The 11,974-nt window shown below is 54.7% G+C and overlaps 1 protein-coding gene across 3 annotated transcripts in view; it reads right to left on the bottom strand.

Annotated features, from left to right (window-relative positions):
* Window positions 1–6,080: 6,080 nt before the first annotated feature.
* POLA2 (polymerase (DNA directed), alpha 2, accessory subunit) overlaps window positions 6,081–11,974 on the bottom strand; it is a 30,663-nt gene continuing 24,769 nt past the window's right edge. Inside the window, exons 14-18 of one of the 3 annotated variants that reach the window (XM_005864227.2) lie at window positions 9,962–10,067; window positions 9,361–9,467; window positions 8,622–8,681; window positions 8,226–8,352; window positions 6,081–6,263 (exon numbers count right to left, since the gene is read on the bottom strand). In XM_005864227.2, coding sequence (XP_005864289.1) covers window positions 6,099–6,263; window positions 8,226–8,352; window positions 8,622–8,681; window positions 9,361–9,467; window positions 9,962–10,067 — 565 coding nt within the window. In that variant the 3' untranslated portion in view covers window positions 6,081–6,098. Of the gene's footprint in view, window positions 6,264–6,969; window positions 7,469–8,225; window positions 8,353–8,621; window positions 8,682–9,360; window positions 9,468–9,961; window positions 10,071–11,974 lie in introns of those variants that run through there. The other 2 variants (XM_014538035.1, XM_005864228.2) reach the window with 2 other exon arrangements.

Below are 11,974 nucleotides of genomic sequence, written 5' to 3'. Positions count from 1 at the left end.
GGCTGCCTCCTCCATCCCAGACTGAGCTCAGCCTGCACGGCTCCGTGACCTGAGCCAACCCCAGGCCTGGGTTAAATTTTTCCTTGATTGTTTCTTGTTTCCTTCCTCCCCTGCGCTCCTGCCAACTCCAGCCCTGCCCTCCTTGCCGCCCCCCCCCCTGCCTCCGCCCAAGGAGCTCTGATCCATCAGAGGCTGGGCTTTGAGATGAGTGTCCCCTTGGAGCGACCTTTGCCGCTGCCTTGGACCCCACCTTGGGAGCTGGGAGGACTTGCTGGGGGACTTTCCTTTGGGTCTGGATGTTGGCCCCAGGCTAAGGCCATGGGGTTTTCCAGAGTGGTGACAGCTCTGTGCTAGCAGGGACCAGCCCAGACACTTCCTCCCAGAGGCCCTGGGACACCCCAGCCACACTGCCGTCCCTGGGCCTGGGGAGCAGGGTCCACAGAGGCCCTCCTCAGCACTTCCCACCCCTCAATGCGCCTTGTCATTACTCATCATGAAAACTCCTATTTGCATCCACCTTGTGCCCAGGGCTGTGCCGGACTAGAGAAGACACAGACGGCCACTGCTGGGCCCCAGCTCTCAGGAGACAGGTAGCTCCGAGTGAAACACCAGCTCTCAAGCAGCATGTTTGTACACGGATGGAGGTCCATGAGGGTACAGGCCGCCCTGGTTCACCCCTGGGTGCCCCAGGCCGGCATGGACAAGGCTGTCAGTGACTGTGGATTGAATGAAAACCAAAAAGAACAGCAGTGAGAGGATTTGTTCTGCTAGGGTGGGGAAGCAGATGGGAGAGTTAGGAAGCCTTCAGGAGGAGGTGATATTTGAGTAGGGCAGTGGTTCTCAACCTTGGCTGCACATTAGAATCACCTGGGAATCTTTTTAAAATCCTGATTTCTGGGCCTCATCCTCCGGAAATTCTGTTTCTTTGTTACTAATGTTGTGGCCCCACCCAGTAACAAAGAAACAGAATTTCCGGAGGATGAGGCCCAGCAATCAGAATTTTAAAAAGATTCCCAGGTGATTCTAATGTGCAGCCAAGGTTGAGAACCACTGGAGTAGGGTATTAGTGGGTGAATAGGAGTTTGCTAGGCAGATAAAGGGAAGGCTGTTCCAGGGGGAGCAGGCAGAGGCAGAGGCCAAGAGGAGTACAAGTAGATGCATGGCGTGATCAGGAAACAAGAGATGTCCAGTAGACCATGGCCTAGGAGAGGGAAAGTCCAGGAGGGTAGTGAGTGAGCGCTGTTTTCCTTGTCCAGCCTCCATTCGTTATTGTGGTGACACCCCTCAGTTTTCCAGAATCTCCAGTCTGATTGAGCCCGCCCCCAAGCTCTAAAAGTGGGCCTGAGACCCAGGCCTAGCCAACCTGAGTCATAGGGATGGGCCTATGACACCAATGAGTTTCAGCCTGGGACTTGCTGGGACTCTTAGGGTTACAAATGTCAAGATGCAAACCCAGGACTGCCCGTGACTAGATCTGCCACCACAAGGAAAGATTATGTCTGAGAATAAAGCCTGAACAGAGAAAAGCAGAGCCAAGAGAATGAATCTCAATAACATTGCTTGTGATCCTAGATCCAGCCATACCTGAAGCAGAATCCACTCTATGGACCAAGAAATTATAATTTTTTTCTAATCCAGTTGGGATGGGGCTTCTGTCATTTGCCACTGAGAATCTTTCCCCTTAAAGAATAATTTAAAGGCGAGCGATAGCTCATGAAAACTGCTGAATGCCATGGGAAGGGAATTAAGGGTCTGTGTGGAGGTGCAACATAAGAATTGCATGTTTTCCATTTAAATTATTTTTGACATGGCAATGCTTTCATGTGGTTCAAAATTCAGAAGCCACAAGAGGCAAAAAGTCTTTCTCTTCCCTCTGTCCCCAGGCACCCGTTCTCTTCGCCACAGACAAGCAGCATTATCAGTTTCTTGTAAACACGTCTAGAGATAGTCTGTGCATGTGCAGGCAAAGCCCTTCCCGGGTGTTTTACACAAATGGCAATGTTTAAACAAGTAGAGCCCCAGAGTCCTGCAGGCCCTGGTAGCATGGAGGGAAGCAGGCCCATGGTCGGGGGCAGTGGGACTTACTTGTAGGGGCGTGGAAACCTCATTTTATTGAGCCTCTGCTATTCACAAGTCCTGCACCTTACTTTTTTCAGTTTATTTATATTTATGGCCACTCCCTGTCAGTACACAGAGTATGTCCTGGGTTTTCACTTTTTAAAATAAATATATTTTTCTTGATTTCAGAGAGGAAGGGAGAGATAGAAACATCAATGATGAGAGAGAATCATTGATCAGCTTCCTCCTGCCCATCCCATACTGGGGATTGAGCCCACAACCCTGGGTGTGTGCCCTGACTGGGAATTGAACTGGGACCTCCTGGTTCATAGGTCGATGCTCAACCACTGAGCCACCCTGGCTGGCCTGGGTTTCACTTGTTGATGGCTGCATAGTATTCCCGTGCACTGGAATTTACATAAGTAGTTCTCAGCTGGTGGACATTTCGGTGGTTCCCAGCCTTTTCCTATGACAAGCTGTGCCACAGTTAGTCATCTTGCACAAATGCTGTTTCACACACGTGTGAGCTGTGGAATAAGTTCGAAGGGGCTTGGGGGTCAAAGGGCACATTCAGTTGCCATCTGGTCAGCTCTGTCTGCTTGTCCTTCTCGTGGGATGTGCCAAGTACCAGGCACCCAGCATGGACCACAGGGCCCGTTTCCCCTCAGCCTCCGCAGCCCCTGGCTCTCAGCCTTTTTGATTCCTGTCAGTCTGAAAGGTAAACACTAAACCGAGCCAGAGGAACATCAGTGTAGTTTCAGTTTGTGCCTCTCGTGACAGGTGAGCTTGGCCACCTTGTCAGAGGCTTCAGGGCCATTTGAAGTTCCTTTCCATGAGTTGGTCGCTTTGGAGAGGCCCAGTTGGAGGCAGGGGACACTTTGGGGACAGTTGGTTCAGCAGAGAGACAGGACTTGCCTCTGGATTGTGGTGTAAAAGCCAGGGTTGGAGATAATAAGATCAAAATATTAGAATCTGGTGACGGACCAGAACCATGGAGAGAGGAGGAGGAGGGTCAGACCCAGTCCAGGGTGATGACTTGGGTGATGAGGGTGGGCAGGGAGGCAAGGAGGACGATGAGGCACCAAGGGACATAGAGGATTCTGGGGGTGAAGATAATGTGCCACCTGCCCGTTCCCCAATTGTGATTGATGCACAACACCCTGCCAGCCACAGGCCCCTGCTGCATGCTTGCGCCACACACCCTGGGCAGGGCTCCTGTGGGCCTCTGCGGCCTGAGGCCTCAAGCCACCTCTCCACTCCCTCTGCTCCAGACAGCGGCCTTCCGGCCCACCAGCCGTGCCAGCCCCAGGGCAGTCCCCTTGCATCACTCTTCCCTTCAGCTCACCTGGCCACCTCCTGCACATCCTGCAGCTCTCGGCCGTGCTGCCTCCCACTCAAGGAAGCCTTCCAGACCCCCGGTCCCGTCATATACCCTTGGAGGAACTCTGGGCCACTGTCTTCTCTATGCCATTGTCACTGATCCAGGTGCACCCGCCACTGGACCGTAACCACCAGTTTCCTCAAAGCGTATGCCATAGAGCAGGTGCCCCATGAACAAATGAATGGCAGGATGCTGGGGACAGCAAGAAGGGGGTTCTGGGAGACAAAGGTTCAGGAAGTAGAAGAGCCTGGAGTCAGTGACACATCCTAAAGGGCAGGGTATCTGAAGGGGACTTGCACGCTCAGGGGAAAGAGGGCCTTGGGAGAAGGCTGCCAGGATCAGGAACGGACCTGCCTTCCAGTCCCTGGCCCAGTGCGCCCCCTGCTGCCTGCTCTGTCGTGGGACCCCCACTGCCTCAGCGGGGCTGGGGCCTGGAGCCCACCTTGGCCACCCTGCTTCTCCCCTTTCCCACTCCTCTGGGGTGGGGCCTGCTGACGGGGCCCTGGAAGACCTGGGAGCAGGCAGAGGCAACAGGCTCAGCTGGGACCTGAAGGCTGGGGGCTGACGCCTGGGCCCTCAGGGAGCAGTGTGCAGGGGTCAGAGGTCAGCAGGGTCACGGGGCAGCAGCTGTCCGAGATCTCTGAGAGGCCCCTGGGCCAGGGTAGCTGCAGGGTTCTCAGCTGTCAGGCAGGCTCTGGGCAGGGAGGAGCCGGAGGAGAAGGGAGGGTCTGGGTAGAAAAATCTGGAACTGGCCCTGGGCCCAGCTGTGTCCAGGACAGACGGGCCCCTGGGCACCTGGGCCGTTATTTCCAGGACAGTCCCAGAGGGAGCAGATAGGTGTGGCCGCTCAGCGGCAGAAGACCACGCGTGGTGTCATTCCCGGTATGTGACATGCCCCGAACAGGCAACGCCATAGAGACAGGAAGTGGAATCGCGGTTCCCAAGGGCTGGGTGGGGAGGAGGTGGTGAGTGACTGCTAATGGGTATGGGGTTTCTTTTTGGGGCGATAAAAATATTCTGGAGTTAGACAGTGGTGATGTTTGCACTATGTTGTGAATATACTAAAAACCCTTGAACTGTACACATTAAAATGGTGAAGTTTATGTTCTTTTTATATTTCAATAACAATTTTTAAATGTTTTTTTAAAAATCTGCCCCAGCTGGTGTGGCTTAGTGGTTGAGTATTGATCCAGGAACCAAAAGGTCACTGGATCGATTCCAGGTCAGGGCACATGCCCAGGTTGCTGGCTCATCCCCAGGAGGGGGTGTGCAGGAGGCAGCCGATCGATGATGTTTCTATCTATCCTTCTCCCTTCCTCTCTCTCTAAAAATCAATTTAAAAATATTTAAAAAATCTAACTATCCTAGTCAGTGGAGGGCTTCTGTAGTTAGAGCGCTCGCAGTCTGGGGGGCAACCAGCCAGGACTGTCCACCCCAGAGTGGCTCTTAGGTGGCTCAGCCAGGAGCCCCAGGGTCAGAGGAAAGTTAATGTGTCCCAAACAGAGAAGTGAACCAGCCCACATGGCTACTCCCAGCACCAGGGGAAGCGACAGGGCCCAGCTGAGCTGGCCGGGTGACCCGAGGTCAGGCAGCGAAAGGAAACACCAAGTCCAAAGAGGCTGCAGAAGGCAGAGCAGAATGGAGGGCCTGAGAAGCGGTCATGGTCCTGCCCCTGCCCCTGCCCTCACCCCAGAGCCCCTTCCCTCAATTCCCCAGCTTTGTTCTGGGCACCCACTTAGGTTTCTATGCAGCTGTCAGCTCTCCCCTGCCCTCAGGCTCCCCCACCAGAGTGAGGACGAGGCAAAGGGCAGGGCTGGAGCTCAGGTATGGAAGGAGAAACTTGAGGACACAAGGCACAACCAGGACCCGGGAGATTCTACCAAGAATCTGAAGCAGTGGGCCCCAGGAGTCCAAGCCCAGCCCAGGCTCCTCGCTTCCTCCACCCCCCAACTTCAGCCAGAAGGCCCGTGCCCCCGCCGGGTGGGAGCAAGAGCTCCCGTGAGCAAGAGGGATGATGCTAAGAAACCAGTGACTCAGCCGGAGGGGCCTGGCAGCTGCTGGGCACGGACTTCCTGACAAGGGAACCATCTGGTGGCAGAGGCGCACCCCCGCCAGACCTGGCTGTTCTCTGCTTCACACCCTGCTTTCTTGCTTGCTTTTTGTTTAAGTTTTAAATGCCTACTCTGACCTTCCCGGATCATTTCCAAGTCACACGACTTGTATCCAGGCAACGGCTCTCGATCCCATTCATTCCAGGCGGCTCCAGCTTTCTTCCCGGGAGGCTGCACACCCGGCACCTCGGGCCCTGCACGCGCCTCCCCCAGGATGCAGCTCTCTCCTCCCCCTCTGACGGCTGCCCCCATCCCACCAGGCCTCTGGGTCCTCCTGAGTCGGTCAAGGAGATGGGGCCTCTCTGGACCTTGCCAAGTGGGGACCAAGATGTTACCCTTCAAGGCTTCTTCAGCAGCAGCATGAAAATAACTGCCAAGAGCCATGGCTCCCCAAGAGCCACACGGGCTCACGTGATAGGGCTTGTTTATCATGGCTGAGGGCCTGTTGCTTAATCTTCCCAAGCAAGGGTTTCCCAAGGAGGGGGGCGTGCCGAGCGGACGTGGGGCTTGGTGGAAATAAGATGACATTCTTGAACTGGGCAACTGTATCATGTTGTGGAAGAGGGGCCTGAGCTCCAAAATGCCACATCCGGAGCAAGAGTCACGCTGCCCCTCAGATCGCAGCCGGGAGCTTTGGGCGTGGAGAATTCTGGGAGGGAGATCAGCTCCCCAAGCTGGGGCTTGTCTCCGATTCTTGTCTGCAGAGGAGGCGCCTAGAAAACGAATGAGGCACAACAGCAGCTGCTTGTTTTCAAAGAGAGACCAGTTCTCCCAAGTCCTGTCAGATCTGTCATCGATTCCGCGGGAGGGGGGAGGCAAAGGTTGGTACTGTTGGGTTACCTATTTATCTCTGACTCAGGCACAGGCATCAGCCCCGCTGCTCCCTCGGCCCGGCAGCTGGGGGTGTCCTGTCTTGGCTTTGGTATGTGAGGCAGGACCGTCTGCCAGTTTAGGACAGAAACCCACTCCACGTTTAGCCAGAGGCAGCCTTTCCTCGATGCCAGGACCACGGCATGCGGTCGTGTTGGGGATCCTGGAAGGCCTGGCCTGCTGTGTTCTGGGCTATAGGTGGGCGCAGCGCCTCTGTGCAGCTTGGCGGAGCCAGCTCCAGGGAATCCAGCCTTGGCACAGCTCCGGGAGGCCGCCCCCTCCAGATGGAGAGGTCAGGCTGGGACCACAGTATGCATGTGAGAGCGGCGGGAGGGCCAGGCACGCAGCCAGCCGCTCGCTCTGCAGCCCCGCTCCTGGCCTGGGCCGGCGCACCTCGTCAGCAAGAGCCGTGGGGGCCTTGGGGGCTCAGGAGGACCCAGGCTGGGGCCGGCCAGAAAGCCAGGGTGACAGCCACTGTCTTCTCTGGACAGAGGTCAAGGAGGCAACCTTCTTATTCACCACCAGGAAAAAGAAAGAGTGGGCGAGAGATTAGACCCAGAAGTTACGCTCGGAATTTACTTTCATTTCTCCAAGAGTTATTTCTGTGTCTGATTCAGGTAGAAAGTCACCAAGCCGTCTTGCTTTTCCTGAGCATGCTGCAGCCCCAGCCAGTTCGCTCTGGGCTTCGTGTGTCAGAAACAAAAGCGTTCTCCCAGAGCCGCTCAAGCCCGGGCAGCCGCACACGCCTTCCCTGCCGGGCCCTCTCCCCTGCCGTTGGCTGCCTCTGCTCCTTCCCCTTCCAACAGTTGGGATCTTGTCAGAGGGCCACTCCTGGGCTCTTGGCGGCTACGGCTACACGAGGGCCCCCGCAGCGGGGGACGGTAAAGCACCCCAGGCCTCAGATCCTCACCACCTGGGCGGCAACACACGGACTCCGCCTCCCCTCCCCGTCCACGGTCTGCCTCCTGATGTAGAGTCGGCCATAGGTGCCCCCCACCTGCCCTTTGGTGAGGCGCCCAGGGTTCACACAGACACAGCCGAGAACGTCCTGGGAAAGGAGAGGAGGAGACGGTTTGGAAAGGCCAAACTAGGACTGCTGTGATGAGGTTGGAATTATCTAACACATGTCAAACGGTTTTATAAAATGGAAAGGATTGGAACAAGACACATCTTAAGTCAAATATGTGAACTTATTACTGGAAAACTGAATTCCTTTGGAGTCTCTCAAACAGAACGGAGGTCACTAGGCAGATGGCAATCAGCTCCCAAACTTGGAGACACATGTGACCTGGCTGATTTCCAACGTGAAAAAGTTTACCACTTGCCAACCCAGAGCCAGTTCAATGTGAGGTTGACAAGAGGGGGACTGGCTGGGGGAGTCCCAAATCCCAGGGGTCCAATCCCAGGCGGGCGGGGCCTCCGTGGCAGAGATGAGAACCCTGACGCAACCTCCAAGTTCTCAGGGCTGAGGCCACTTGGAGGTCAAACCAGAATTCAGGGGTGGAGCAGGCAAGCGCATGTGTGAACCGGTCCCCAGGCCACCCCGGCAGGGCCCCCTGAGGACTATTGTTTGAGGGCCATACTTCCTGCCTCCGGGGCTCCCAGGCTGGGCTGACTGAGCACCAAGCTCTGGGGCAAGAGGGCAGCAAGGGGATGTCATTTACTGAAGTGTTTTACTAACAGATTTTTTTTCTAGTCCTACCACCGTCCCCGCCAGCAGACCCATGAAGAGTGGGTGTGGTGGTCAGAAGGGAAAGTCAGAGCCTGCTTCTGGCCTGTCTGGGGAAAGCAGAGTCCAATCTTACCTTGACAAAGTATCTGAGCTCTGAGGGGACTATGAGGACATCTGGGGTGACGGGCAGCTGTGCATAGGCATAGAAATTCTCATAGTCAATGGCCACGTCTTCCTGGGGAGGGTACAGTGGGTAGTAGCTACAGAGATGGAGAGAAACAGTCAGAGCAGCTGATCCAGATTCAGGACCCCCTTCCCACATGGAGGCCCTCGATGTCGCGGGTCCCCACGCCATCAGACTCTTTTCCTTGCCTCGCTGTGTTTGGGGGACAGAACACAGGCTTGTCATCACAGGGGGGAGCTCCCTGGTAGTGGCCTGGGGAAGGCTCTCATGATCAAATCTGCCAGAGCTCCATGAGCCCAAAGCAATCTCCCCACGGACAGTCATGGTTCCAGGAAGCGAGCTCACCTCCTCTGCGTCAGGATGTGCTTGAGTATTCGGCTGAATCTGTCTGAAGTTCCAGAAGCACTGGGGAAGGCAGATAAGAAAGAAATGGAATGCAGAACCTTGCTTTTCAGTTTCTGTTTCTCTTCGGGAGGATTTGATAAACTACAGGGAGACTACATGGCCAAGGCAAGAGGGTCCCTCTGAGGAAGTTTAAAGACCCACCCACAAGTAGCTCGGTCTTCTCCCACACGACGAGGGGCAGGATGCTGGGTTAAGAAGGGAAAGAGCAGGAATCCCCTGTGATCAAAACCATGACAGCCAGCGCTGGGTTGTGCAAGAGCACGCAGCGCCTGCACCAGTGAGGGAGCGTGTAGCCGGGGTGACCCTCACAATTCAACTCTCCGCCAACAAGCACACGCCCATGTTCACACGACTGCAGAACCTACGCGCACAGATCTGGCTGCAGCTGGTTCTCTGCAGAGCAACACACTGCTCTGGTGGGGAACAGCTTTCAAAGTTCACAGGTCATCCTCCACCAACGGGGACGCCCACCCTTATTTAGGTCACAAATGTGGGAGGAGAAAAGCAGATAAACTTCTATCACCATAAATTAAATGCAGACAACAAGGTTCTTTGGGGTCTCAAACATGGTAGAGACAAGTGCTAATAGAAACAAAGGCTCCAACGGCTCCCCTCCCATGGCCCCAGGGTGTGGTGGAGGGCCAGCTGTCCTGCCTGGGGGTGGAATGCTGTGCCTCACCTGCTGATCTCCTCGGCCCCCATGTGGAAGAGCAGGTCCGTGGACGTCAAGCCAAAGACCAGGCCATTTATAGAGAGGCTGCAGGGGTCGGACACAAACTGCACTCGCTAAAATGAGAAGGGGTTGGGATGCACATTTAGACACCAAGCTCAAAACTTCTTAAGAAAGTTGGGGGTCTCCAAGGGCTTAGGGAACCCAAACCAGCGCACAGTAATTTATGAGCACAAGTGCCTGCTAACAATAGCTTAAGCCTGGCCGGGGTGGCTCAGTGGTTGAGCGTCAACCTGTGAACCAGGAGGTCATGGTTTGGTTCCAGGTCAGAGCACAAGCCTGGGTTGCAGGCTCGATCCCCAGTCAGGGGCATGCAGGAGGCAGCCAATTAATGATTCTCTCATCATTGATGTTTTTATCTCTCTCTCCCTCTCCCTTCCTCTCTAAAATCAATAGAAATATATATATGTTTTTAAAAGAGTAGTAGCTTAAGGTTCAGGCCCTGTGCATGCCCCAAAAAGGCATCTTCACCTCCACTTCGGGGACAGAGCTGGTCACCTGCGGCACATTCAATTCTGGCTGCCTGCTGGTCAAGGAGGGGACCTGGTACCTTTTTGTCCTCATGAGGCAGATCGTAGTTGAAAGGCGGCTGTGGGTACACAGGCTCATGGTGCACATCTCTCAACGAGGGGACAAAGACGAGGTGGGAACCGGAGCTACTTCGTCAAAGAATCATCAGAAGAGGGAGAACAATGAGCGCAGGTTAGTGAGGACAACTGGACGACAGGAAAACATCAGGGCTGTACAGACCCCGCTTCCAGGGAAGAATTTCAGAACCGAACTCCTATGAAGAGAGGTGCCACTTCCCGTGGGACAATTTGTGCTTTCACACATCCACCTTGACCTGGAGCAGTCACCCAGGATGCATTCTCTTGGCTCTCCGTGATGAGGAGAAGATGGGACTGCTGTTTGGTAGAGAAGTTAGGATCTAGAAAATCTAGAAAGACAGGATTTGACCAAAGGATCAGAGACTCAGAGCCAGAGCTGAAACCACAATGTGGCTTAAAGGCGTTAAGTCTCGGGACAGAGCTCTTGCCTGTGGAGGGACCCGGCACATTAATCAGACCTGGAGACCACAGCCTCCTACTGATCAAGCACTGGGTCACAGAGCCGCATCCAGGACCGAGAGGTCTTCAGAGCGACGGGGAAACCCGATTGGCTTCTCCCAGAGCCAGCCCCTCCCCTCTTCCCTGGGGAAGCGATGCGCTCAGTTCTTATTTCTCAGCAGACAGCCTTGTAAAAACGAAAGACATTTAACAGCAACAGTAAAAGCATAGCTGACAGATGTTTCCTTTGATGGAGGCAGAAGGAGAATCCCTAGGGTTACAGCGCATAAGCGATATAAAACCTTTAACTCTGGGAGCCAATTGTTACCCTCCCCAGCCACACAAAAGAGGAAAAAAGCCCCATTTCCTTGGCTCCCTCAGCTGTGCGTGGCAGAGGGGCCTATTATAAACCAAATAGGCGTAAAGCGGACTCGGGCTTATTTAAAGCCCACCAGGAACTCTCACTGCCATCTCCTTCTCACGCTTAAAGGGTGGCCTTCTCAAATGCAGCTAATGGCCAAAGCTGCCTCGTATAGGATAAAGGTGCTGGTGACTGTTGTCACACTTGTCCCTTGTATGTCACCCTGCTCATGTGAACTGAGACTTCTGCAACAGAAAATCAGAATCTTGAGACCGAAGGAACTTTACAAATTAGTTACAGTCCCCTTGACATTGAAAAATTCACTGTAATTATCCAAGACTACCCATTTGGTGCCAGAGTCTAGCAAGCAGGCCGGGGAACCTGAATGGACAGCCTGTGTTCCAGGCCCCAGTCTTGATGGACACAAAGGTACAGCTGGGCTTTAAGAGGTGGAACTGCTGTTTCAGTGTAGGCGCTGGAAGAGCAATAGTTAAGGAGGAAACAGCTCTTGCTCATGGTGAGGGACTGGCTGCAGGGGGAGGGCTCTGAGAGAAAATTCCAACTATGCTGAGGATTGCACAACCTCATACATCGCGGTGGGAGGGCCCTCACACAGGCTCACTCCTGTGAGGGAGGAGGTGCTTTCTCACTGGTTCTGGTCTTTATTGATAAATCAGCTAATGCTCTGCATTTCCGACTGCTCAGGAATAAAAGGAAATTCCCCAACGAGGACTGTTTATATACTGTTTGGGGGGAGGTGGGGCAGCCTCCCTACCCGCGGGCACGCCCTGGCCGCAGATGAAAGTGCCTGGTGGTGCTGGGTGCTGCCCCAGGGTAACAAAGCCTGGTCTGTTCTTTGTTTGTACCACTGCTGTCAATACCACATGGGGCGAGGAACCCAAACAGAACCCAATCTCACACTGAAAGCACCCAGCCCCTGGCGCCGTGCTACACAGCCCTGCCTGTCCCCAAGGAGACCTCGGGCTGACAGCACAGGAACAGCAGCCCTGCTCCTGTTTGTCGGGGTTTATCTCCCGAGCTCTCCAGGTCTGATGAACTCTCAGGGCCACAGCAAACCTGGGAAGCAGAGTCATCTTCATGGGAGGAAGGCAGGAAGAGGTAGTTCCCGCCGCAGCCTGTCATTGCACCATTCAAG

This window comes from Myotis brandtii, unplaced genomic scaffold, assembly GCF_000412655.1.
Source record: "Myotis brandtii unplaced genomic scaffold, ASM41265v1 scaffold187, whole genome shotgun sequence".
Classification (NCBI taxonomy): Eukaryota; Metazoa; Chordata; class Mammalia; order Chiroptera; family Vespertilionidae; genus Myotis; species Myotis brandtii.
This window is presented reverse-complemented; position numbering and strand designations above follow the sequence as displayed.